Below are 27,514 nucleotides of genomic sequence, written 5' to 3'. Positions count from 1 at the left end.
GCCTCTTCCCCGCCCCCCCAACCCCCTACCCCCGTCTCATTATGGTGGGTGGGGTGGGTGGCCTGAGGAATTTGTTTTTTTCTAAGCAAGAATGATTTGGTTGGCAAAGGGCTCTCAGATCAATATCCTCAACTCCCAGATCCCCCTCAACCCAGAAGCCAGGACGTTGGAAGATAGGCTTCTCATTCAGGCTTCTTAAAGATGACTAGTCGCTCCCTCCAGGAAAAGATGAGTTGAGTGTATGTTAGGCGGCAAGAGATACGGGAAGGCACAGAACTACCCCCAGGCATAGGCTGGTGCCCAGCTGTTTTCCAAAATGTATTTGCAGATGGAGAAAGTGGGTGTGGAGAAAGGACATCCCCAACCCCAGGGACCACTCCCCCTTCCACAATACCCACTCTCCCCGAGTCCTTATTTTATCTTTTTTTTAAAAAACAAAACACACAAAAAAAACGTGTAAGTAAAAACAAATCAAAGGAAGCACTCTGTACAAGGACTAGACCTGGGCATTGCTGCTGTCCCTTCTCCCTGGGGGCAGCGCTAGGGCTCAGAGACAGTCTCTGAGTGGACTGTTCTTGCCCTCGACACTTCTCTGGGGCCTCTTCCCCTCCTGGGCCCAGCTCCCCTAAGTCCTTCAGTGCCGGGGATGTGGAAGGAGAGAGCCAGGCTGGGCTGCTCCCTCAGATGAGGTGACTGTGGCTGTGGCATCCATTGGACCCTAGAGTCTGCTGGGACAGGACTCCTTCCAGATGCTGCCTCCTCTTCCAACCAGGCTGAGCTCCTCTGAGCCACCTGGGAACTGGAAGAGGAAAGAAGGTGCCTGGCATGGCGGGCTCCACTGATATGGTCCAAGGGCCCTTCCCCACGTTGTCCTGACACAGGCCGGAAGTCAGGCCTTCCCCACTCCCCGCGGGTTCAGCAGGGCCTAAGCAGACTTGGCCTTTTGGCTCACACTGGCGCATCCAGGCCCAGGTACTCGGGGTTCTCTGCCGTAGGGGTCCCTTCAAAGGTGCTGGGCAGAGAGCCACGCTCGGATGGGTCCTGGTCCCAGTAATAGAGGTTGTCAAAGGCTGGACTGAAGGCTGGAGGAGGGTGGGGCTGAGGGGCAGCCCTGCCGCGGGGTGCCAAGTACTCAGGGTTCTCCACGGCACCCCCAAAGGCAAAAACGTCTTTGACAACCCCGTTCTTCCCAGGGGACAGAGTCTTGGGGGAGAGAGTCTTGGGCTTTTCCAGAGTGGCACTGGCAGATCGAGGAGGCGGCAGGGGGCCCTCTAGGGGTGAGGGGGGCTTCGGGCGGACCTCTGGCTGGTTCACGTATTCTGAAAGGGGAAGAGAGGGGGCTTGTTAGGGAAAGAAACCCATGTGTCCCAGCTACTAACACAGCCCCCAGGGTGGGCCCCCACCTCCCCCACTTCCCAATCTCAGCTCAGGCCTGGATTCCATACCTGGCTGGGGACCGCAGGTCGCAGGGGCAACATAGCCATCAGTCTCAGGGGGCAGGGGCACTGTGGGGTCCTCACTGTACCGCTGTAGAGGGCTGGGGTCATGTGGGGAGAGGCTCTGCAGCCCCTTGGCCGCCCCCATTCCCAAGTCGCTCTCAAACACATCAGAGCCCGCCCCCTCGGAGGGCGCCAGTGGAGATTTCGGGGGCTCCTCCTCAGGGGGCTCCAGCCCCAGTGTCAGTTCACCACCGCCACTCTGGGGACAAGAGAGAAGGTCATGATGGAGGGGTCATTCATTGATTTGAGATGGAGACTCTACAGGGTCACAGGAAGGAAATAGGGGTCCCCTTTGGGGTGTGGCCCGGTCACCATGGGGAGAGTGGGGACATGGGTTGGAAGGCAGCAGGAATCCTTAGGGAAAATGGGATCTCCATGAGGCGGTGGTTGGGGGGGGACATCGAAGAAAGGGACCTAGTGCATTAGGGTCAGGAGAGGTAACCACACCCACCAGAGTGTGACCCGGGGCACTGACCCTGGTGGATGAGCTGCGATGCCTGCGGTGGGCCGTGCCCCCCGCCCCCGGGGCAGGGTCTGGGCAGAAGAAGCCTTGCTGGGGCACCAGGTACTCCTCGGCATCCACCAGGTCCCCCATGTCGTCATCCTCCAGCAGCGAGCGGTAGAAGGTGCTGTCCAAGGGGCTGGTGGGGCCCAAGTCCTCGTTCTGGGGAGGAGGGAGACAGCGTGGCAGCCTCCCCCCAGCCCAGGGCCCGGCCTCCCGGGGAAGGCTCAGGGAGGTGCTGTGCAGGAGGCACGAGGAGTCGGGCAAGGGGCCGGGCTGGGAAGCCTGGGACCCAGGGAGGTGGTGGGTGGTCCGGTACCTGGATAACCACGAAGCGCTGGGGGTCCCTGGCCATGCGGGAGAATTCGGTCACCAACTCCCGGAACCGGGGCCGGCATTCAGAGTCAATCATCCAACCTGGGGGCGGGAGGAGGCTCAGCATCTCAGTCCCAGGGGCAGCTGGTGTGCGGCCCCGCCCCCTCCCTCTCCAAGCTTGTCTAGTGATTCGAGTCCAAAGCTCTTAGGTGGTAGAGACGAGGTACCAGAAGCTTTGAGAATCTCGGTAAGTTTGCCCTTTTGATTTTGCATCTAAGTCTCTTTCTAGCTGGTCCCCTGGAGCGTCCCTGGACTGGTATGTGAAAGAAGCGAGACCCTGTGGAGGTTCCTGGTACCATACGGGGCCTCTGGGTCACATGCATTCTGGCTTGGCCCCCTTCCATGTTCCCTGTAGACCCTCCACCCAGAACCTCCCACCCTGCCTCCAAGCAGCCAGCACAGCTCCGCCACGCACATTTGACCATGATCATGTAGACATCGATGGTGCAGATGGGGGGCTGGGGCAGCCGTTCCCCCTTCTCCAGCAGGTCAGGGATCTCCCGGGCTGGGATCCCATCGTAAGGTTTGGCCCCAAAAGTCATCAGCTCCCACACAGTCACGCCTAGGGCAGAGACGGGTGAGATGGGCAACAGGAGGAGCTTTAGCGTCTGCGTCCCAGAGGCTCTGTCCGGGAGCCTGGCACCGTGGGGGAAGGAGGGGAGGGATGGGTTGCCAGAGGGCAGGAGCTACCTCTAGTCCTTCCCAACCCCTGGGACATGCACAGACCCTAGCAGGTTGAAGCACTGCAGTCCTCCCTTCCAACCCACATTTATGCTGAGGTGTCTCCGTTCATTCTCATCCTTTCACCAACTTCCCACCATGGACAGGACCATGGCTTCTCGTCCACCCCGCCCAGTGCTGCCCCCCACGCACCGTAGCTCCACACATCACTCTGGTGGGTGAACCGTCGGCGGAGAATGGACTCCAGCGCCATCCACTTGATGGGCACCTGAGAGGGAAGAGAAGTCCTTGAATTAGGTGTGTTGGGGGTGGGGGGATTCTCAGAGTGCTCCCAGGGCCCAGACCCCACTTCACCTTGCCCCCATCTGCATGGTACTCCGTCTCGTCGATGTCCAGCAGCCGAGCCAGCCCAAAGTCTGTGATCTTGACGTGGTTGGGACTCTTGACCAGTACGTTCCGGGCAGCCAGGTCCCTGTGCACAAGCCGCACATCCTCCAAGTAGCTCATTCCCTGGTATTGGAGGCATCCTTGTTAATCAGGCTCTAGCCACACTCTCCCAGGAAACCTCCCCATCCCCACCCTGAATGAGGGCAGGCTTGCTCTCAGGGGCACCCATGGCGCCCAGACCCCCTGGGTGCGTACCTTGGCAATCTGCACACACCAGTTCAGCAGGTCCTGGGAGCCCAGGCGCCCACGGTGTTCGCGGACGTGGTCCAGGAGGCAGCCATAGGGCATGAGCTGTGTCACCAGCTGCACCGTGGAGGTCAGGCAGATGCCCAGGAGGCGCGACACATACGGGGAGCCCACACCGGCCATCACATATGCTTCCTGGGGGGCAAGGGGGCACACTGAGGGGGTGTGGGAGACCACGAACCCCAACCACCACGTGCCCCTCCTGAGGGCCAAGGTGTGACTGGGGACCCCCAATGGACCCGACCCCATTTGACACCAACCAGAACCACAGCCCACAGGATGGGGAGGTGAAGAGTCCAGGTTTGGGGATAACACAGGTGTCTCCTTAAATCCCAGGGGAGCGGGAGCCCAGAGCCAGACCCGCAACCAGGGGCCCTCCCGTGCTCCCGGCTGGGGCGGGTGGAGGGACTTACATCCAAGATTTCTTTGTTGGCTTTGGGAGATGTGTTTTCCCTCAACACTTTGATGGCCACTGGGATCTTCACGTTCTCCCCATCGGGGATCCAGATGCCCTGGGCAGAGAGCGGGGAACGTGAGCAGGAAACGGCCGGCCCAAGAAGGTCATTCCTGCGTTTCCCCACCCCTGGGCCAACCGCACAATTTACCAACAGCCTCATTATCTAGCCCCACTCACCCGTCCCTTTCCCCCGTTCCAGCCTCGATAACTGCCCTACCGAACATCACCGCCCCCAGCTCAGGGCCGCCTTCCCCCACAGAACCCTTGGCCACACCCCAATGCACCCTCTGGGACCGCCCACCCCAACTTTGGCCCCACCCCTGACCTTGTAGACGGTGCCAAAAGCTCCGGATCCGAGCACCTTCACCTTCCTCAGCTCGGTCTCTTTGAGGATCCGCATCTGAGCCTGGTTGGGCATCGCCCCGCTAGGCGTCAGCGGCTCCACCAGCTGTGGGGAGAGGGTGCGCCTGTGTCAGTGCCTGGGGGGCTGGGCCGCAGACCCCAAGCAGGTAGGGAGGCCCTCACCTCCGTTTCCTGCAGCAGCCTCCGCATCGTGTACTTCCGGATCTTCTGCCGCCTTCTCCTGATTAGGACGCCGAAGACTACCCCCATGACCATGACCAGCAGAATGCCCACCACAGCAGCAATGATGGACGTCACAGGGCTGCAGACAGGGGCCAAGGTCAGGGATTGGGGAGCAGTCTTGGGGAGCAGGGCTGAAGGGGCCCCATGGAGGCGCAGGAAGGTCACTGGTGTTTGGAAAGGGACTTTGGAAGGGTGACCCACAGACTTCTACCCTCTCTTCCCTGTTTTAAAACCTCCCTTGGCTCCCTACTGCCTCCAGGATCAAGTCCAGACTCCTTGCTGGGTATTCAAAGCTCTGACCACGCACATCCCCACATTGTCTATGCTCTTACCCCTGGCTTAGCCCAGGATTCTCAAACTTCCTGACAAAAACCACCAAGGAGCTGGTTAAAAAGCACAGGTCTGGAGCCCCACCCCCAGAGAGCCTGGCTGTGGGAATGGGGTGGGGCCCAGGAATGTGCACCCAGTGATTCTGATGTTCTAGCCAAACTTTTCACCCACAGGTCATGGTTTTCCACGCCTCCCAACCTCTGCACTTGCTGCTACTTCTGCCCGGACCACCCCTTCTCTGTGGGATCACCCTTCAGACTCGGCCTGGAATCGCTGGCACTCCTGGGCATTGACTGTCGTCCGTGCCCCTCCCCTGCTTAGCCAGGGGCTGGCGCATTGCAGACTCTAGTGAACGCTTGCTTCCTAGACAAATGATTGCCTAGGACATACGCCAATCTTTTTCTCCCCCAAAGCCCTTCCCCTTAGCCCCCCACTGCCCAGAAGCCCAGTCCAACCCTGTGGCCTGCTGGTGAGGGAGGCCCATGCCCTCCAGATCCAGCCTGAGCCTGACTCAGACTCACCCTGCATCCCTCCTCTGTGCTGACTAACAGAGCACCATGCACGCCAGCACCTTCCAGGAAGCACAGCCTAGGTTTTTCCGACCCTTCCCCAGGAAGCCACTTAAGCTGCTTTCCCCCTAAGGCAAGTGATGTACCTGCCCCTCTTTCAAGGCCCGGCTCAAATGCCACCTCCTCCTTGAAGCCTGCCTCCACCCCCTCCTCTCCCTCAGGGCTGCAGCTGCACCCTCTTCTCCATCTGCCTGGAGTCCCAGGGTCCCTTATGAGACGTCTAGCTACTCGAGGGTGGGAGGTCCTGGGAACCTGTGCCATCTTTTCCTGTTCCCCAGGCCACAAGCATCCTGAGCAGGTCCTCCAGCCACTTGTTGAAACGAATTGGAAGGAGGACCCACAGTGGAAGAGTGGGCAGGAAAGGGACCTGTGTCATGTCAGGAGGCGCCCCCCCACTCCCTCCTTCGTTCAGCAGTGACCACCCAGGGGCCGGTGGGGGACAGGAGAGCAACCAGGGGCATGTCCTGGGGACCACGCTGACCTGGCTCTCTGCTCGGCGGGGCAGCCCTTCTCATCCAGGTCCACGCAGCTGCAGGAGAGAGGGCTGTCAACAAGCTGGGCACCACCTCCTGGGCTCCCTCCCGCCGCCCAGCAAGCCCGGAGGGAGGTGTGGCTGCCTGGTTATCCCCATTGACAAAGGCAGAAACTGGGCTCAAGGTCATCAGTGATCTTCCTACCACCCCACAAGGGAGTCCCGTCCAGCCGGGGAGCCCCCTGCCCCCGTCCTCCTGCACCTCCCTGCGGTGTGTCCTGTGGGGGCCCCCAAAGGAGCACCGAGTCCCAAAGCCCAGCCATCCCCTCCCTGAAAGAAGGCCAGGGCAGCGAACCGGCCCCACTTCTGCAGGACAGGCGGCGGCACCTGTGCAGGAACTTCTGTGACGCAGCAGCCCCCCTCTCAGGGTGTGCCCTAAAGAGCCAACACCAGGGGGCAGGCCTAACATGTTCGCTTGTACAAGGAGCTCCCGTGCAATAAACTTCCAAAAAATGAAAATAAAAGGCCCTGGCCGGGTAGCTCGGTTGTTCAGAGTGTCTCCCGAGACACCAAGGTTGTAGGTTTTATTCCCATCAGGGCACATGCAGGAAGCAACCAGTGCATGCGTAACTCAGTGGAGCAACAACATTGATGTTTCTCTCTCTCTCTCCCTTCCTCTCTCTCTCTAAAAAACAATCAATAAACAAAAATTTAAAAATAAAGAAGCCTAATCAATATCCCTCCAACAGGGACATGGTTAGATAATACCACATCCACGCGATCGCTTGAGCAGTTCACAAAAGGAGGAGGTGGATCCATGCGCACTCACAAGAAAGGCCTTCCAGGGCACACGAAGTGGGGGTGGGGGTGGGGGTGGGGGGCTAAGTGCAGAACAGTATCCCAAGTCTGAGCCCCTTCACAATGAAAAGGGCACACACACAAACCCACACTGGTTACATGTGAGTTGAAATTGCCGTTTCCTGGGCATTTCTGACCTATAACAACAGCAATCTTCTATGACGCAGCCCAGCACGTTTATGTGAATGTGTGGAGGGAAGCCTGCAGGAGGCACACACCCCAGTGAATCCGGAGGTTCTCCCCAGGGAGGGGGGAGCAGGGGCAGGGATCGAAAGGGCAGGTGCGCTTTGCAGTGTTTATACTTCTGAATTGCTGAAAATGTTTGTCACAAGGATGCATCCACGTATTTCATGTGTAATTAAAGACAACTTTGAGGAAAAAAAAAGAATAGGGTAGATCACCATGTTAGGACATGAAAAAACACTGCAAGATCCTGTCAAGTGAAAAAAAGCCATTTGTGCCCTAGCTGGTTTGGCTCAGAGGATGAAGCATCGGCCTGCGGACTGAAGGGTCCCAGGTTCAATTCCGGTCAAGGGCATGTACCTGGGTTGCGGCACATGCCCAGTAGGGGGTGTGCAGGAGGCAGCTGATCAATGTTTCTCGCTCATCGATGTTCCTAGCTCTCTATCCCTCTCCCTTCCTCTCTGTAAAAAATCAGTAAAATACATTTTAAAGAAAAAAAGCCATTTGCAAACAATACACATGATGTATGGTCTACGAAACCATTTTGGTGGGGGGGGAAAAAAAAGGCCCTAGCTCAGCGGTCCTCAACCTGTGGGTCGCGACCCCTTTGGGGGTCAAACGACCCTTTCACAGGGGGTCACCTAAGACCATGGGAAAACACATATATAATTACATATTGTTTTTGTGATTAATCACTATGCTTTAATTATGTTCAATTTGCAACAATGAAATTGGGGGTCACCACAACATGAGGAACTGTATTAAAGGGTCGCGGCATTAAGAAGGTTGAGAACCACTGCCTAGCTGGTTTGGCTCAGTGGATAGAGCCTCGGCCTGGGGACTGAAGGATCCTGGGTTCGATTCTACTCAAGGGCACATGCTCGGGTTGAGCAGGAGGCAGCCAATCAATGATTCTCTCTCATCATTGGTGTTTCTACTTCTCTCTCCCCTCTCCCTTCCTCTCTGAAATCAATAAAAATATATTTAAAAATTTTTTATAAAAATAAGTTAGAATACAGATAAAAACAACTGGAGAACAGTAATATACATACATATATGTAACATGTTGTAATAATATACGTTAAAATGCACAGATAAAAACAACTGGAGAGCATAACATGTTAGAATAATATATATGTAAGCATGTGCACAGATAAAAACTAGGGCAAACACCATAACTGATAAACAGTGGGGACAGAACTGCTAGCAACACTAGTTTATATTTTATGTTTTAATAAAAAATGTTAACCTGTTACTTTTGGGATCAGACAAAAAGGAGCTGAAAATTAAGCCTCAGGTTTTAGCAGAGCAGAGCCGTCCCCTTTTGCAATGCCGCAGAGGCTCCTGGGACAAAGCCCGCCTTTAGCAGAAAAGGGCCCCGGACTCACGAGTGGGTGCAGTTGATCGGGCATGGCTGGCACGTGCCCTCCTCGTCGGGGAACTTCCAGATGGGCATGAAGGAGAGGTCAGTCTTCACGCCACTGGGGCACCGGGCCACACAGAAGGGAGAGTCCTTGTAGTGGGCGCAGGCCATACACTGGTCGGCCTCCTGGGAAGGCAGGAAGGTCTGTGAGGGGCTGGGTGTAGGGTGAGGCGCCTGCGTCCCCTTCGAGCCTCCGACAGCCACTCAGCAGCACTTTTCACGCTGCTCCTGGGACAGCCTACACCTGCTGTGTCTACTGCCCCTGCTCTTCATCCAGGCCCGCCCGCCCTCACCTCCCTCCCCACCCCCGCTTCAAAGCTTGACCCCTGAGCTGCGGGCTTCAGATGAAGAACTGGAAGCCAAGGGAGGGAGCTCATTGCTAAGGTCTAACAGCAAGTAGTAATAGTCACAAACATGCAGAAAGCCTTTCCCGTGCTCAGGCCGGTGCATACCCTATGTTACGTCAGTTCCTCCTGTCCCCCAAGGAAACAGGCACCATGTGACACTCGCTTTACACATGAGGTTGAAGGAGGCCCTGCACTTGAATCCAGGCAGTCTGATGCCGAAGCCCACAAGTCTATCCAACCGCCTTGGCACAGTCACAGCCAAAACACAGGCTTCCGCCCAGCCAGCGTGGCTCAGTGGTTGAGCGCCGACCCTATGAACCTGGAGGTCATAGTTCGATTGCCAGTCAGGGCACATGCCCGGGTTGTGGGCTCGATCCCCAGGGCAGGACGTGCAGGAAGCGGCCAATGAATGATTCTCTCTCATCATTGATGTTTCTCTCTCTCCCTTTCCCTTCCTCTCTGAAATCAATAAAAATATTTTTAAAAGAACGCAGGTTTCCCTGGGATCTCTGCACAGTCTGGAGGGTCTCAGGGTCGGTCCATCACACAACTCACAGTCCGCAGCAGGGAGTCTCCTTCCACCCTCCTGCTGTTCCACCCTCCCGCTGTTCAGGTCAGAGCTCAGGGCTCTCTCCACAGATGTCTTACCAGACTTGGCCGGGTCCCTGGCAATCTGCCCCAACCCACCGTTGCTTCCCTCCACCCAGCTCTGAGCCCACCAGCACCTCACCGATCCTAAGCAGGTCGCTGAGCCATTCTGGGGCTGGCACTCGGGGTGGCAAGGCAGGCAGTACCTGTCCTTCACGTACTCCCTGGGGAGCCTATGAGAGGGGATGGCGGGTGAGGGGGTCTGGAAGGAGCCCCCGTGCACCCCTCCGCCCTCCCCCTGCTCCGCCCCGCATACCCCTGCAGTACTCGGCACTCCTCCACGCACTCCTGGCCCCGAAGGAACTGGCTGCAGTTGACGCACTGGGTGGGCCCCGGACCCCAGCAGTGCCCGTGGGCGCACAGCAGGTAGCAGACCTGGCCCTCACCCACTGCAGTGAAAGGAAGGAGTCAGAGGGGACTCTTAGGGAGGCTCAGGCCCAAGTGAAGCAGGGGAAGAGGCTGCGGGGTGGCTCTGGGTGGGAATAGGGCCTGGGCAATGCAGGGAGAGAGAAGAGCTCTGAGGTCCCAGGAAGAGAGAGGGAAGGGGGGAGGGGGATGCCGAGGCAGTGAGGCAGGACTCAGCTAGAAGCCATGCCAAGGGGTCAAGCCGGCCAGAGCTGTGTCAAGGGTGGCGCCCCGGGGGCGGGCAGTCTGCACGAGTCCCAGGTTGCTGCTGGGAGGGCCCCGGGCACTGTGTGCTGGCAGACGGGGAGCGGGCAGCGCTGGGCTCCCTGTCTTACCACACTCATCCTCTGGCCGGTTGGCACTGTGGAGCAGGGCCTGGTGAGGGTTCCGGAAGAGCTGGTCCCAGGGCACCGTGTGGACAAAGCAGAGGTGGGCGTTGCGGTGGATGAGGGCCAGCCCACTGCCCAGTTCCCGCAGCGAGCGCAGCCCCAGCCATCGGATGCCCAGTCCTTGCAGGGTCAGCGAGTAGGCGCCGCTGTGGGAGAGGAGTGTCAGCTGCGGGGTGGGCAGCCATCACTGGCCCCTCCCCCGTCAGCAAGGGCTGCCCTCACCTGCTGTCCCCATAGAAAGGCTGCCACTGGAGCCCCTGGGGAGCAGGACGCCCCACATGCCCACGCGTCTCCCAGCCCCCCCTCCAGCCCCCTCCTCCAGGTGCTCACTCATATAGAACGCGTCCCCGGATCACTTGCAGGTTCTGGAAGACACTGAGGTCAGGCATGCTGTCTGGCCACGCCGAGATGTACAGGTAACCTGCAGGCACAGGGGGAGGCTAGGGTGCGGGGACAGGATGGCGCCCCCAGCCCCTTCCGAGCAGGACGCAGGGGCAGAGCTCACCTGTGATCTCCTCCAAGGTCTCGAACACTCTGAGCTGCTCAGGCTCTAGGGGGGCAGTGTCGGAGGTGGAGTTCCTAGAAGAAAGATGAGAGGAGTGAGCAGGGCCCGGAGGGAGCGAGCACAACCCCAGGGCCGGCCCTCTCCCCGCTCCCCTCTATTAATAACCGCACTTAAACCCTTTGCTCAAGCCCGGCTGTTCCCATCTTGAGCTACAAAGCCCAGGCCCTAGTTTGGCAGGACCCATCAAAACAGTATTTATATCCTTTGATCTAGAAATTCTACTTCTAGGAATGTGGCCTGGAGGGACACTGGCCCCTAAGGCACATACAAGGCAGGACTGTTTGTCAGAGCAAAAACTGGAAACAGCCCTTGCTGGGTCTGGCTCACTGGATAGAGCGTCGGCCTGGGGACTGAAGGGTCCCAGGCTCGATTCAGGTCAAGGGCATGTACCTTGGTTGCAGGCACATCCCCAATAGCGGGTGTGCAGGAGGCAGCTGATCGATGCTTCTCTCTCATCGATGTTTCTAACTCTCTATCCCTGTCCCTTCCTCTCTGTAAAAAAATCAATAAAATATATATTTTTTAAAAATCGGAAACAACCTAAGCACCCATCGGTAAGTAGGGGAGCTGGTAAATATAATCCTGATCTCTCCAGACGACAGACAAAAAGCTAACACCCAGGAGCACTCAGTGTGTGCCAGGCACTGTTCTAAGAGCTCGTGCATATTAACTCGTTCACACTTTACAACCGCTTCATGAGGTTGGAACTACTTGTGCCCCCATTTTAAAGATGAGGAAACGAAGACCCAGTAAGGTCACATGCACAGTTAATGGTAGAGCCAGGTTTCAAACCCAGGCGGTCTGGCTCCCAGGCCTGGGCCCTTAGCTGCTACTCTTTGCTGCTGCCACCTGCTCCATAGCTGTCGAAAGAATGAGGCAGAACCGTCACAACCAGCTCCCTAGAGGAAGGAGCAGACAATACCCAAGGTATGCTCCAGCTCCGTTTACCTAAACCAGTGGTCAGCAAACTGCAGCTCGCGAGCCACATGCAGCTCTTTGGCCCCTGGAGTGTGGCTCTTCCACAAAATACCGACTTCTGCGCATGGGCCACGAAGTTTCAATCGCACTGTATGTGCGCGCCCGCACGTGGTATTTTGTGGAAAAGCCACACTCAAGGGGCCAAAGAGCCGCATGTGGCTCGCAAGCCACAGTTTGCCAACCACTGACCTAAACCAACCCCCTCCCTCCCCAGCAGAACTACCAAAATGATGTTTCTGGCCCTGGCCAGGAAGCTCAGTGGGTTAGCTTCGTTCCCATACACCAGGGTTGCGGGTTTGATCCCATCAGGCCCCATGCAAGAATCAACCAATGAATGTACGGAACAACATATTGACTTTGGCTCTCTCCCTTCCTCGCTCTCTGTCTAAAACTCGATAAATTTAAAAAACCTGAAACTATATTTCTCCGTGTGTCTATGTGCAGCTAATGGTCTAGAAGACACACAACCCGTTAACAGTGTCTCCTCTGGAAAGGGCAGTAAAGGTGGAAGAAGTGTTGAAAAGAATCTTCTCTTTTTTATTGAAATATAATTCACATATAATAAAATGCACAGATTTTTACTAGGCAATTTGATGAGTTTTGACAAATGCATTCATTCAAGACTCCACCAAGACACAGAACATTCCCATCATCCCAGAAATTTCCTTCCTGCCACTTTCCAGTCCCCACCACCACCACCACTACCGCCCCCCAGGACAACGCTGTTCTGACTGCTATCACCAGGGTGGTTTGGCCGGTCTGGAACTTCACATAACGGGAATCACAGTGTGGACTTCCTTGTCTGGCTAATTTCCCTTAAGATAATGTTCTTGAGAACATGTATGTGATCGGTGTGTTTCTTTTTGTTGCTGAGAATTTCATTGTATGGACAGACCATCATCTATTTGTTCACCTACTGATGCACATATGTTTTATTTCCAGGTTGGGACTTTCAGGAGATAAAGCTGCCATGAACCCAAGGAGAATGTAACTTGACCTGGATGGCTTGACCGCCACACAAGTGCACGTTCACGGATAACGTGTCATTTATGGAAATAACACCCCTCCCAGGAGTCCCCACTCTCTCTGAATTCCAGGCCTCCCACCTCTGGCTCCTGCCTCCCCCCTCCCCCGCCAGATGCTGCCACTCCTGGGTCTTCAGGAATCGGTGACTGCCCCGATACTGTCTCCGACCACTGTGCCCGCCCTTAATCGGAGTATCCTTACCCCTTAAAGCTCTCTGGCAGAAACGCCAGGCTCCCAAAGATCTTCTTGCAGCCGGCAAACTCCTGGATATTGGCACTGGTGACTGCCCTCGCCTCCCGCAGGTGTTCCATGCCCAGCCCATAGCACACTGTGGGAGTGGGCAGGTGAAGGGGCCATGTCAGCCCCACGAGGAGCACCAGGAACTCAGACTCCTGGGTCCCGTCCACAGGCCCCTCTTAGGACCACATGCCTTCTCCCCACACTGCCAAGATATGGGGGAGCTTGTGGGACTGATCTGGGGGGCGGGGACCAGGCAGAGACAGTGGGAGACAAGGACTGAGTCCCAGGAGGGTCTGAGGAAGGGGGGACAGTGGGCGAGGCCAGACAGGGTTGCAGAGGGCCAGGAACCACAGCATGGTTGGGGAGGCGGTGGGTACCTCGGGCACAGGGCTTGCTGCACTTCTCACACCGCTGTGTTCCGTCCTCAGCTGTCACCTCTTGGTTGTTCAGGGGACAGACCAGGGTGCAGGATCCCACGTCCGTTGACAGGTAGTTGTCTGAGGAGACCAGGATTATGTGTCCGTGCGCCCCAGCCCCTCACATCCCACCGTGAGCAGTGTCACCGTGCCCGGGCAGCACAAAAAGAATGACAGCAACCAGGACTGAAAGGCGCCTCCGGCTGGCCTGAGCATCTACCACTGGTGTACTCCGCACAACAAACCTAACCGGGAGACACGGTGAGATCCCCATTTTGCCAAAAGGGAAGCCAAAGCACGATTGATTTTATGTAAATTACTCAAGGTCACTATGCTAGTGAGTGGAGGAGCCAGGATTTGAACTCGTTCAAACTTTATAACCACCTTATGAGGTTGAGGCTCCTATTGTACCCATTTTAGAGATGAGGAAACTGAGACACAGTAGGGTCACATGACCAGTAAGTGCTCTGGCTCCCAAGACTGAGCTCTTAGCTTCTACTCTCTCTGCTGCCCCACAGCAGTTGGAAGAACGAGGCAGCTCCCCAAAGCAAGGGGCAGACAGTACTCACCACATGCTCCCACTTACATAAACCAACCTCCCCAGCAACATCCCTGAGACCCTGCTTCTCCGTGGCACTCACAGGGACAGGTGGTCACACAGCTGGCACCAAAGGTGTAGCGGCCCTCGGGGTTGGGCATGGACTCAAAGGTGTCCGTGTTGTAGGTGACCAGGGCTGGGCAGTGCAGCTCACAGATGCCACTGTGGTTGAAGTGGAGGCAGGCCTGGGGGGACAGGCAGCTGGTGGTCACTGGGCTGCTTTCTCCTGATGTGCCAGGGGCCATAGGGTAGGACCAGGCAGGGTGCCCCTTCCCTAGCTCCCCCAGGGGTGGGGCCCAGGGGGCACATACCAGGCAGTCAGAGTGCTTGGGGCCCGTGCAGCCGGCAGCACACTGCTCGTGGCAGCAGTCGGTGGGCAGTGAGCCCTTGCAGCGGGCACAGCCACTGGCACACAGAGTTCGAGTCACTGTCAGGCAAAGGGCAGGATGAGGGCTGGGTGGCCACCCGGGCACCAGACCCCCACCAGCATCACCTTCTGGAGAGTCCCTGCCCCAGGGGACACACCTGAGGTCCGGTAACCCACCCCTCCCCACTTCACCTCTATTCCACCAGCCCGGCCCCCCAGACTCTGTGCCTCCCGGAGACTCACAGATCTGACAGTCCTTGGAACTGTCTCCCCAGCAGTGGGAAGGGTTGCAGGATGGAGAACAGGGTTTGCCTGGGGAGAGAACAGAGAGACGGTGAGACAGACCAGGAGGCAGCATGCACAGTGAGGGTGAGACCCAGGCGAGCCAAGGGGACTCCAAAAACAGAGACACAATCGAGAAGCAGAGGGAGCCTGGCCAGGGAGCTCAGTTGGTTAGAGCTTCCAATGTGCCAAGGTTTCGGGTTCGATTCCTGGTCAGGGCACATGCCCGGGTTGCAGGCTCAATCGATCCTCAGTGGGGGGGTGCACAGGAGGCAGTTAACTGATGATTCTCTTTCATCATGGATGTTTCTCTCTCTCCCTCTCCCTTCCTCTCTCTGAAATAAATTTTAAAAATATTTTTTAAAAAATCAATAAATAAAAATTATAGAAGAAACAAAGGGAGACAGAACGGAGGGCCACAGAGATGAAGAGATGGCAGCAGGCACCAAGAAAGAGGAAGTGGGTGGTGTTGGTGCAGGGTTGGGGGATGTAAGCAAGGATTTGGGGGTGGGGGGTGCGGGCTGAGAAGGAGGAGGCTGCAGGCGGGGAGGAGCGGCTTACAGGCCCGCGAGCGGTTGGTGTCTATCTGCAGGAGGGCCAGCCGGTTGTTCTTGTGGAAGATGTCCGTCCACAGGACCGTGTCCTGGTGGCAGAGCTGTGGGTTCCGCTGCATCAACACCCCTCCCTTCAGGATCTCTGTGGGATGGACAACAACCAGGCATCTGTCAGCTTCTGCTCCCGCCCCCGGCCTTCTAAAAGGGGAGCGGGCTTCTGAAACACACCCCAGGCCCCCCAGGGAACAGAGAGGACACCCTCAGCATCTCTGAGCCCGACCAGTGCCCTCCCCCGCCCCGTCGCCCCCACATACACAAACAGATGAGGTCCGGGAGGAGGGAGTGGTCCGTGTCAGGGTCCAGATGCCCAGGGACTCTCTCTTCTCCTCCCGCCTCTGCTCTGTGCTTGTTGTAAAAAGACGGACTCTGGAGTCTGAAACCCCGCCTCACCACCCACTAGCTGCGCAACCTCGAGCAAGTCACCTATCCTCCGTAAACCTGTTTTCTCGTCTGTGAAGTGAGAACACCGTGAACGCTCCCTGGCGAGCTCACGGCCTGACTGAAATAGAATCATTGCACGCAGGGCCGCTGGCACGCAGGGCCTGGGCCACTGTCGGCCCCAGGGCTACCATATACAGTGACACCGGTTGTTCACCACACACGTGCTCTCAGCCCAGAAGTGGGCAAGACCCACCCAGCATCCTCGCTGGCAAGCTGCGTGGGCGGGAACAAGCTGCGACTTGCCGGGACGAAGGGAAATTTTTTTTTTTTATTCTCCACAAGGACACCTTTTCTAGCGCCACCTGCACCCATCCTGAGGGGATGCAAGCTCCAAGCCACCCCACGCCTCCTGGCTAGCAGCGGCCCTGGCCAGCTCTCCATCACCAGGCGATGTCAAGGATGACGGTGACCACCTGTGAGGCTTCGAAGCTGCAGCTCCCGCAGCCCTCCTGGGGTGGCCCCGGCGACAGGGGTGGCGCTGTCTCCGTTGTCCAGCACGGCCAGGGCATAGTTGTCCTCAAAGAGCTGGGTGCCTCGGATGATTCGCAGCCTCTGCAGCGGGACCTGTGTCACTTGGCTGTGAGCGATGAGCACGTAGCCCTGCACCTCCTGGATATCCTGGGCGGGCGCAAGGGAGGTTGGGGTTGAGGCAGGCCTGGGTCCTGGAACACTACCCCCCTCCAAGGCCTCCTCGGGGTTACCCGGTGCGCGGGGACCTTGGGCAAGGCCCCTAGCCCCTGAACGGTCCTGCTCTCTTCGTGTGTAAAATGGAAACCAAGGCCACTCCCCAAAGCAGATTCCTGTAGATCAGGAAAGATAATGGTGGGGGAGCACTCGGTGAGCTGGGAGCAGATGCCCCACCCTCTCTGCTTGGACGAGATGCCATCGGTGCATTGCATACCTGACCCCACTCCAGGGCACCATGGAAAAGGCTCAGCAGGCTGGTTTCCACTCTCCTGCTCATGACCCTTTCACATACATTTCCTGTTTTATCTACAAAATGGGGGAGTCAGAGCATGCCTATTGCTCCCAATATACAGATAAGAAAACTGAGACCCAGAGCAGACAAGAACCTAGACCACATTCGCATGGTCTGTCAGTGGCAGAACTGGCCCTGAAACCCACATTTCCCACTACTCCGGGTGGGAGAGGGACCGTGGCTGGGCAGTTAGAAGGGGGGAGGTGATCATGCTGGCAAGAAAGCAAGAATTTAGCAAAGGGCCTGGCCAGTGTGGTTCAGTGGTTGTGTGGACCTATGAACCCAGAGGTCACGGTTCGATTCCTGGTCAAGGGCACATGCCCGGGTTGCAGGCTGGATTCCCAGTGTGGGGCGTGCAGGAGGCAGCCGATCAATGATTTGCTCTCATCATTGATGTTTCTATCTCTCTCTCCCTCTCCCTCCCTCTCTGAAATCAATAAAAATATATTTTTTTAAAAGAATTTAGCAAAGGAACAGATGCATTCCACCTAGAGATGTCCACGGCCAGCCATGCTACAGAGCAGGAATCAACTGGCCTTGCACTAGAATGGAGAGGGGTTAGACATCAGAAAGGACTTCCTGCTGAGGAACCGCTAGCGAGGAAATCTAGGCCCGGCTGGCGGCAGGGACTGGCTGGGTTGCCCTGGCTCTCACCTGTAGGAAGGAGAGGCTGGCATTGCCAGGCAGGTGGGTGAGCTCCAGGTTACCCTGCACCACCTGACAGCCCTGGTAGAGGTGGCGCAGCATGTCCAGGTGGGTCTCGGGACTGGCTGGGAACTGCAGCTTCATGTCTGTGCCGGTGCATACTGGCAGGAGGGAGGAGGCGGGTCAGAGGGCACGTGCAGGGAGCTGCTCCAACCCGGCTGCCTCCCCCACACTCACTCCCCAGAGCCATGCCCTTGGACAAGGACCCCTCCTCCCATGTCCCTTGCACCTGCAGAAGCTGCAACAGCAAAAGAGAGTTTGCAAGTTTGGGAAGAGGAGGGAAGTCAGGGGAGGGGCTCCGTCTGACTCAGCCCATTCTGAGCATCCGAGGGCCCTGCTGTGTAAGCCTCAGGGAGCTTGCCCTCCCAATCCAGGGGGCTGCTTGCAAAGAAAGCCTCTTTGTCCCGAAGCCACGACTCAGGGCCAAGGGGTAAAAAATCCCCCAACGGAGGTGCCGATGAATCATGAGCCCTCTGGATACCCCCTATCTCTCCCCCAAGCAAACAAACTCCGGGTATTCTCCCCAGCCCATTCCAATGCCACCCACGTGCCCGGCTCCTGGCAAGGGATACCCACCCCCACAATGCCACCCAGAAGGTGGGGAAGGAGGGTCAGCTGGAGTCATCGCAGGGGCATGGAGACCACCAGCGGCCTGGCCACTGCAGGGACCTCTAGAATTCCCCCAGGCAGAGATGACCCCATCTGTGGGCATCCGGACCCAGGCTGCAGATCCTGGGCCAGAATGATGCCTACTCCGAAGGCTCCTCCTCTGGTACCTCACCCTCGCCACCTCCTCAGGGCAAGGCTCCAGAAGCAGCTGGCACAATCTATGCCACGAAACTGCTGCCACAAGAGCACTACGTCAGCCCTGTGTACCTGCCCAGTGCCAACTATCAGCCAACTATCACGATGAACTGCCCCCAGGCCTACCTGGACCCCAGCTGGGTGTCCCTGAAACCAGAAATGCCCATGAAGCCCAGAAACACAGGACGGGTAAACTACCCCTGGTGAGGGTGCGCTGGGGGCAGCAGCTGGCACCATGCCTGCCAGCAGGGGGGTGATTAAACTGTCCAGTTGAACTTGTTTTTCTGCTCTGGTGAGAAGATGAATCACCTGGTGCGTCTTGCCCAGGAGGGTGTGCCGGGGGGAGTGGGTGGAGGGCACCCCCAGATACACAGGCCCACAGGTGCCTGAGCTGCCCGGAATTCCTGCTGGTCCCCACTCCACTTCCTCCAGTCTACGTGCAGATTCAGGGGAACAGCACGGTGGCTGACCTCGAGGTCTGACACCAGGGCTCCTGCTCACCCATCAACTTGGAGCTGGAGGTCAAATCCTGAGAGGGGGCAGGTAATAATACCCCCCCCCCCCCCCCCCGGCCTCCAGAAAGCTGGGGAAAGGCTGGCGGGGCAAGCCCCACCCTGCCCCCCATTGCTTCCTGGGCCTCCTAGTAACCTCCAGAGTGCTCTCTGTTCCCACCCCTCTGGGCAGAGAGAGAAGGAAGCAAACAGAGAGGAAGGGGAGAGCCCAGAAATAGAATCCAGGGTCCCTCCCCCCAAGCTCCCAAAAGAAACAGGAGCGGGGTGGCAGGCCAGGCCCAAAATAACGCCCGCTGCCAGGACCTCCCCCAGCCTCCGCAGCTTCAGCTGCTTTGTAGTCACAGCTGTCTCCAGGCCCAGACCCCGAGGCCCTGGCCCAAGCCCGGGAAAGGGACCAGCAGCGCTGGGGCAGGGGCTGTCTCCACCCCCTGCAGCCCTGTGCGGCTTCCAAAGGACACCAGCTGTGGCAGCCAGGCAATAGGAAAACAACAACAATGGAACAGTGGGGGCAGCTGCATCAACTGAGGGCCTACTGTGTGCTCAGCAGGCACTCCGGCGGGAGCTTCATAACATCCTGCAGAGGCTGGGACTGAGACCTCTGTTTTGCACAGAAGGAAACTGAGGCTGACGGGGGGTTATTCTCCCCAAGATGATGAAGCCTGCAGGGAGCAGGATTTGAACTCATGTCTGTGTGCCTGTAGAGTCTGCGTTTCTTCCACTAGGCCTAACTGCACACACCGATTAACCCCAGGCCCCACACAAATGTAAATACACACCAATCCCACCGGTGCCACCGAAAAACATTACAGGTGCTGGGCAGGGCAGAGTCGCTGGGCTGGGCAGGAGCAGAGAGAGTAGCAGCCCCACCCCCCTAGTGAATTTGTTTGTGGCTCATTTGAGTCTGATTAAGACTTTTTAAGTGTTGGCAACAGGTGGTAAACTTGGTGCCCTGAGACCCACTCCCAGGGAGCTGGAAGCTTGTGTGCTAATCCCCGCATGCACACACCAACCTGACAGAAAGCCCAGAAGGCCTTCCTAACACCTCCCTTACCGCCACCTCCCTCCCCTCCACCAGGGCCCTTCCTCATCTCCTACTCCCCCATCTCCTCACCCGCTCCCCACTCCTCAGTCTCCACCTTCAGCCCCCACTGATTTTCCTGGGGGAGGGGGAGGTCCTGTTCCCTACAGGGGAGCTCTTCATTTCCAGCAAACCTGCCCCTTAGGGGCCACAATTAGGGCAGGGCACACAATGGGCACTGGGGGATGGATGGATGATGGATGGATGGATGGATGGATGGATGGATGGATGGATGAAGGATGGATGGATGGATGGATGGATGGATGGATGATGGACAGATGGGTGGATGAAGTCCAATCAAGAGTCTCCAAACCAAAAGGGACCAGTTGAGGTCACGGTGTCCATCCCACTGCTGAGAGGCTGGTCACAGTCCCTCCCACCTGTCCCTCCAAATAGACTTCAAAGGTCAGGGTTTGGTCCCAGTTCTGGGGGTGTCCTCAAGTGGGTTCTCTCCTCCCCGCCAGCCTTCAGGCCCAGCTGCTTCTCTTGCTCTATACCAGCATGAAAGCCAATACTTCCTTTGGTTTCCATGAACACTACCTGCATTCCCAAAGCTCACCTCCCTGAGACCCACCAACCACACACCCGGTATATCAGGGGGCCTGGGCTCAGGGTCACCAGACCAGAACCCAGCTGGGCCGCTCACTCTGTGACCCTGAGCACATCCTGGGCCTCCAGGGTAGAGGCCAAACCAGGTTCATCTCTGTGGCCAGCAATGCCTGTGTCTTAGTAGGCCCTTAGTGAATATTCACTGACCTGAACTTAGCTATAAGGAGGGAGTAATAAAACAATAACAGCTCTTCCCTTCTGCAGAGAAGTTAAATGAGAAAATGAATCAAAAAGCAGTTTGTAAACATGACAAGGCTTGGTAAACAGAGCTGGGACAACACAAACATTGGCTATAACTCTCCTACTCCTTGAGGGAGAGCACACCCTTCCCCCTACCTCCCCTCTCCTCTCAGGGGTAGACAGGAAAGGTGGCCTAGCAAAGGATGGGGGTGTCACCCCAGAGGGGCTTCCCAGAGGCAGAGGGCGGGCATCTTTTTCCAGATCATTCCAGCTACCCAGGGACAGGCATAACTATCTGGGCCCCACACCAGCTCCCCTAGGCCCTGCCTCACCCTGGTCCCTCTTGCTTCTAATGCAGCCATCTCCTTCTCCACAGCCCTGCAGGTCCCACCAGCCTCCACCCCACTCCAGCCCTCAGTCCCCTGCCATTCCAGGAGGGCGGGCCCAAGCAGAAGGCAGGCATGAGGTGGACAGAGAAAGATGACTCCTAAGCCAAGAGGGGACCTGGGGTAGGCGGGGGTGCCCAGTGCAGCTCCATTTTCTATAGCCTAGATAAGGAAGGTCATTCGCCTGAATAACAGAGTAGCACCTCTACCCCAGTCTGGCCACCTGGCTGCCCCTGAGGCTTTGCTCAACTCCTTCCTGTTCAAGAGAATAAGACTGATCAACTCTGAATACCTCCTCATTAGAAGCCAAAAATGCCCTGGACATTACTGGGTGGCTGGGAAGCCGTGGATAAGTCGCTTCATCTCCCTGAACTTCCGTTTTCCCCTCCGTGCAGCTACTTCACAGGGTGGTTGCAGAGGTGGCGTGAAACTGTCCACGGATAAGAACCCGGCATAGACGAAGCCAGCTGTGCATTTTTGAGAAGTGAAGGCAAGGGAAGTTCATATAGCAGAAGTGTGGGCCATTCCCACCAAGAGAAAAGAAAAGGTGCTGTGTTCGGAATGTAACGTAATTTCTTTTTGTATTTGATACTCTCTTTTCAATTGTTTTATTGTGAATATTGAAATGAGGTTACTTTCCCTAAGTATAGTCAAAAGAAGGAGAGTGTTGGGAGAATCATACAGGGATTAAATATGAGCTCTGCAAGATAAAAAAAAGAATGTGTTTGCTGCACCTTACAAAACCTGAACTCCAAGGGAGGGTCTCAGCGAAGTCCTGGGACTTCATCCCCTTCATCCCCCCCCCCCCCCCCCCCGCGTTCCTACCCTCAGTCCGGGGATGCAATGGGGGTGGCTAGAGGCAGCTGGGTGGTGTGCTACCATTTTAACCATTCCTTGCACCGCACACCCAGCATCTCTCTCTGCACCACCCAGCAGTGCACCCTGACGAGTGAGAAGATGGAAGGAGTCCCCAGTCATTGCAGAACCGACCCCTCAGATCCCAGCACAGCAGCAACCCAGCCACTCCCCACCTGCCCAACTCACAGGCCCCGGCGAGGACCTGACAGCCCAGCCTGGCCTCGCCCTTTTTAGCAGGAGGTCAGGGGTGAAGATGCCAGCCTGGGAAACAGGCAGGGAGGGATGGGCTCCAAGGAGAGGAGCCTTCGTCCCGGAGAGAAGGCGTGGGGCCACCTCCTGCGCTGTTTACAGCAGCGCTGGCCCAGCACCTTCCTCGAGAGGGCAGAGTTCAACCAAGTCCCCAAGTCAGCAAAGAAAGACTTTGTGTTTAGCAACACAAAGCCCAGACACACACACACAGACCACACAACTCAAGAGCACTCTGGCATAGAGGCCCCTCAGATATCACAGCAAGGCTCTGACGGAGGGGCCCTCTGGCAACGGGCAAGAGGACACCACCCCTTCTCCGGACACAGGGCCTGATAAGACCACCCACCACTCCCAGAACCCCTCCTGTGTCTCCCCTCCACCGGGTGATGGGGTGCGGGTCCCCCATCGCTCAAGGTAGACGGGCAGGGAAATGTGTGCTGGGGGTCGCACTGCCCGACCTCCCTAAGCCCAGTTTCCACCTGGAGGACGGGAATACCACAGGCCTGCTCTCCTGGGACGGGTCTGGGGCTTAAAAGAGGGAACACATGCAAAACACCATGCGTAGGGCCTGGCCCCGAGTGTATGTCCAGGTTCAGTCGTTCTTGCAGACAGAGGGACGAGTGGGGCAGGACACGGTGCTCCCCTATCGCCCTTCCCCGCACACAGCACGAGGGCAGGCAGGACTCCCAGCCTCTGCACAGCCCATCTGGCCCCATCCCTGCGCCTCCCCACACCACGCGCCCGGTAGCCCTCGCGTTTATGCCTCAGACCAGGACACCCACCCGTGCTCTCCAAGAGTCACAGGGCGCCGTCCCTGCGCTGGCCTCGAAGAAACGGATTCAAAACTCACGTCTCGCCCTCCCCCACCCCCAGCCCCAGCCCAGGCTCCAGCGCCGGCGACTCCGCGGTCCGACCGGCCACCCTCTCCTCCGGGCTCTCGGGCTCTCGGTGGACAGGCTGCTCTCCCCACCGCCCCCTCCACACCCAGATCTCGCCTGAAGCCGGAGAAACTACACCCAATCGGCCGAGGAGGGGCGGGGAGGGGAGGGGGGCGGGCGGCCAGGGCTGCAGGGACCCCCAGGAATCCAGCCCAGGCCGGGCCGGAGGCGGAGGCTGCCAACTGGAGAGGCTTTGAGAAGCTCGAGGGGGCTGGAGAGGAGGCGCGCACACACACACACACACACACACACACACACGCACACACGCCCCGTGCAACACGCCCTTTGAGGGAAACTTTCTGAACCATTTCAGGGAACTTTTCTGACAAGTTCCCGGCGCGATCCCGGAGTCTGGAAAGCGCCGGTCTCCCGAAGCGGGCAGCGAGAGACGCCGCGGGGTAACTGCGCCCCTCGACCCCCTTCTTTTGCCCCCTCCCCGCCGAGAGCTGAACAGTCCGAAACTTCGGGTCCGGGAGCTCGCACGGCCCCCTCCGCCCGCCTGCCCGGGGTTTGGGAAAGGGGTGCCAGGCTGCGGGGTCCCGTCGCGGCCCCCTGCCCTCCCCACCCCACCCCGGACTCACCTTGGGTGCCCGCGGCTCCGGGGGGCAGGAGGGCGAGGAGGAGCCCCCAGCGGTACCAGGCCGCCAGCTCCATTGTCCTCACCGCGACTCGGGTCCCATGGCTCCGGCTGGACCAGGCTGGGGGGGCGGCGCGCGCAGGGGCCGGGAGCTCCGCGCCGAGAGGGCTCCCCGCGAAGGGGCGGGCAGCTGGCGGGGGGGCTCCGCTCGGCTCTCTGCGCGCTTCGGAGGGGAATCTCAGCTCCACAACTTCATTCTCGCACTTCCTCGAGGCTGCCTCCTCCTCCCCCGCCTCCTGCTCCTGTGATTGGGAGCGGCGCGCCCGGCGCCCCCCCACCCCCTCCAACCACATTCCAGCAAGTCCCTGGGAGTGGCAGCCGCGGCTTCACTTTCTCCCTCCGCGCAGGCCTGGGTGCGTCCCGCCCAGCGCCCGGGCGCCCGGTGCCGGCGGCCGCTCCCACCCGGGTCCGTGGAGAACCCCCCAAAGCAGAGGAGGCGGTGGCGCCCCCTCCCCCGGGAGTCGGGGGCAAAGGCTTTAGGCTGCCCTCCGCTTTTAAGGCGCAGGTTTCATCCGTAAACATTCCTGGCGAGTTTGCAGCCTACTCCATCACATGCCCATTCGCTTTAATAGCAAATAATGGTTTTCCCACCCCATCCTTAAGTAGTAGCATCGATAGCCAAGGAGGGGGCTGGGGCGGGGGGTGTCGTGCTTAACGTGTGGCTCCCAGGACGCCCTGGCTTACCTTCTCGAATCTTTTAGGTATATTTTCTAGTCTGAAAAGCAGGGTTTTAAGAGGGTCTGCAAGTTTGGGGAGAGAGGGTCCAATTGGAGGCACCGCCCATTTGAAGAACATGCCTCTTGTTTCTTTATCCCTGGGGCACTCAGCACCGATTTATCCAAGGGTTCCTGTCTGTCCCGCACCTTCCATTGGCAGCTCAATTTCCCCTCCCCTCCCTGCATTCCAGCCGCAGCCCCTGACCCGGTACTTAAGGCCCAGTGGGGGGTGGATTGGGGGTGGGGGGCTGGGAGAAAGACACTTTTTTGTTGGAAATTCCAACAAAATATTTCATGGGAGATACCACTAAGTCTTACACTGACAAATTATTCCTTTTTGATCTGAAATGCTAATGTAACTGGGCAGCCTTATTTTTATTTGCCAAATCTGGCCACTCTGGTTGGAATGCCTCAGCCAAGAGCACGCTGGTGCTGCTCAAGGAGGGGATCAGAGGCACCTCCTGGGAACTGAAGAATGGGCTCCAGCATTTCTTCCTTTTTTTTTTAATCCTCACCCAAGGATATTTTCCCATTAATTTTTAGAGAGAGTGGAAGAGAGGAAAAGACAGACAGAAATACCAATGTGAGAGAAACGCATCAATTGGTTGCCTCCTGCACAAACCCTGATCAGGGCCTGGGCTGGGACGAGCCTGCAACCGGGCTGACCCTCTATCCACTGATCAAAGGACTAGTATTTCTTCTTTTAAAAAATGTTGATTGATTTGAGAAAGAGAGAGAGAGGAAAACAGAGAGAGAGGGAGAAAGAGAGAGAAACATCGATTTGCTGTTCCAGTTACTTATGCATTCATTGGTTGATCCTTGCATGTGCCCTGAGTGGGGATTAAACCTGGAACCTTGGCATATCTGGACCACGGAGCTAAACAGACAGGGCTGGACAGTCGCCTTTCTTAATCTGCCTCCATATTCCCTAGCGTGGCGACAGGCAGGCACTTTCACAATAGGGGACTTGGAGAATAGGGTGCTCTGGGGCCAGAAAGACCTGGGTTCAAATTTCCACTCCACCACAGGTTAGCTGAGTGACCTCAGGCAAGTGGCTGAACCTCTCTTAGTCTGTTTGCTCACTTGTGAAATAGCATCTGTGCTCCGGGTTAAAGGATAATGCCACTGAAGCATTCGGCACAGTACTTGCCCATAGTAATTTCTCAATAAATGGTCGCAGGGTTAGTGTATACGGCTGCAGATCTAGGTTTTGTGGGGCCTGAAAGTTATGAAATTTGGGAGCTTCTTTTTAGGAAACGGAATACAAAAGTTATGAATACAAAAATTGACGCATGCTCCAGCTCTAACCAGTGATAGTCAAACTAGAGGCCAGGTTCTATTAGAAGGTCAGTCATTGTTGAGGTCCAACCCCAGCAGGTCCAGGGGTCCCCAAAGGTGTGGATGGAGTCGGCGAAGAAGGAATGACACGGAGACAGCTTTCAGTTGATCAGCAGCCTAGCCAGGATCTCTAGCCAGGATCTCCAGCCAAGTTCTGTCTTTTATTGTCTTGTTACATCTGTATTTATACCAGTTGATTTTAATCCTGTCAATTTCTATTCCAAAGGTTAGGGTGTTTCTTATCTCCATTCCAGGGAGTAAAGATGATGTAGCTTAAGGGTGATTGTAGTTGAAGTGATTAACTACCGGCCTGGCATTTAGTTAAGGGGTTTTATTCCCTCCCTAACTTCAGGGAAAAATCCCTACCTGGGGAAACAACCTTTCTCGGAGAGGTGACCTTGGTTAAAACACATAGCGCCAAGAAAGGGAGCAAACATATTAAGAACAGTATGCCATATACGCCAGGTCCCTTGAAACATATGCTGTGCAGATATTTCTTCCCTGCAGCAACCGTGTCAAGCAGCAAGGATGGACCTGCTTCCGGCAAGTCATGAGTCCAATTTAGATCATTTAGACATTTTTTGTTTGTTTTTGTTTGTTTGTTTGTTTGCTTAAGAAATAGAACAGAATGCCCTGGCCCGGTAGCTCGGTTGGTTGGAGCATTGCCCTGATGCACCAGGGTTGGGGGTTCGATCCCTGGTCAGGGCACATGCAGGAGTCAACCATGGGTGGGCACACTGATGGGTGGAACAACAGTTCAGTGTTTCTTCCTTCCTCTCTCTCTTTCTCAAAAATCAATAAATAAAATTTACAAAAAAGAAATAGAATGGAATCGAAAAGATTCATGAATATCACATGAAGGAAGGGTAAGGGTGGGTAAAGGCATGTGTGTCCCGGGGATGAGGTCCAATGGATTTATTCCTTGAATAATACTCATAAACGTTCAAGAAATCCTGCTGTGTGTGGAGACACAGCTGCCTTTCACGGTGGGCATCAAAACCCCTCTTTTCTCTAGGGTTCAAGTTAAGAGTTAGAGAGGGTGAGGGTCAAGGAAACAGGCTCAAACGAGTTAACCAATTTGTCCAGGACCCTCTCATGGCTACTAAGGAAGAAGTGGAACAGCCAGCAAAATCACCCCCTCACCCTCACCCCATCACACAGCCCAGGACCTAGGCAAGGTGCCTCTCAGGCCTTCAGGGTGAGGAGACAGTGACCTGGCTCCAAGAGTCACTTGCTGGACACTCACTGGACAGCTTGAGCCTGGGCTTGTGTGCATTCGGCCTTCAAGAGACCATCAGGTGTTAGGGTCCCCCAGCTCCCCTGACATTGGGTTAGGAGGGCTGGTCCAGCCGGGAAAGCTGCTGTGACAGCTTCACTGGGCCCCCTACTCCGTGCTAAAGCCAGAGGAGGCAGAAGAGGAAACCTCAGGTTCCCAGATAATGGGAACTGAGGCATGAATGAGGCTGTGGCTTCATCCATTCCACTCCAGAGCCAGAATGAAGGGTACCACGAACCCACCTTCACCCCATGCCCCTGCAGGGGATCCAGAGGAGGGTCCTCCAAGAAATCCTGGAAGCTAACA

At 56.9% G+C, this 27,514-nt stretch overlaps 1 protein-coding gene across 3 annotated transcripts; it reads right to left on the bottom strand.

Annotated features, from left to right (window-relative positions):
• Positions 1 to 289: 289 nt before the first annotated feature.
• Positions 290 to 24,106, bottom strand: ERBB2 (erb-b2 receptor tyrosine kinase 2). 3 transcript variants are annotated; one of them, XM_070394167.1, is made up of 27 exons: positions 23,823 to 24,106; positions 17,577 to 17,728; positions 16,357 to 16,561; positions 15,450 to 15,584; positions 14,850 to 14,918; positions 14,551 to 14,666; positions 14,283 to 14,424; positions 13,603 to 13,722; positions 13,187 to 13,313; positions 10,922 to 10,995; positions 10,747 to 10,837; positions 10,363 to 10,562; positions 9,879 to 10,011; positions 9,705 to 9,795; positions 8,593 to 8,753; positions 6,173 to 6,220; positions 4,733 to 4,871; positions 4,533 to 4,655; positions 4,164 to 4,262; positions 3,700 to 3,885; positions 3,412 to 3,567; positions 3,250 to 3,325; positions 2,792 to 2,938; positions 2,321 to 2,418; positions 1,975 to 2,163; positions 1,446 to 1,698; positions 290 to 1,319 (listed from the first exon to the last, which is right to left on the bottom strand). In XM_070394167.1, exons 1-27 carry the CDS (start codon positions 23,893 to 23,895, stop codon positions 949 to 951), a joined length of 3,774 nt encoding a protein of 1,257 aa, XP_070250268.1. In that variant the 5' UTR covers positions 23,896 to 24,106; the 3' UTR covers positions 290 to 948. The 3 variants fall into 3 exon arrangements, with proteins under 3 accessions (XP_070250268.1, XP_070250269.1, XP_070250270.1); XM_070394168.1 differs by lacking the exons at positions 17,577 to 17,728; positions 23,823 to 24,106 and adding an exon at positions 16,645 to 16,879; XM_070394169.1 differs by lacking the exons at positions 16,357 to 16,561; positions 17,577 to 17,728; positions 23,823 to 24,106 and adding an exon at positions 15,757 to 15,780.
• Positions 24,107 to 27,514: the final 3,408 nt, after the last annotated feature.

This window comes from Myotis yumanensis, unplaced genomic scaffold (genome assembly GCF_028538775.1).
Source record: "Myotis yumanensis isolate MYYU_CA2020_CCGP unplaced genomic scaffold, mMyoYum1.0.hap1 SCAF_16, whole genome shotgun sequence".
In the NCBI taxonomy this organism is placed as follows: Eukaryota; Metazoa; Chordata; class Mammalia; order Chiroptera; family Vespertilionidae; genus Myotis; species Myotis yumanensis.
The sequence above is the reverse complement of the archived record's forward strand: the minus strand, read 5'-3'. Positions and strand labels throughout refer to the sequence as shown.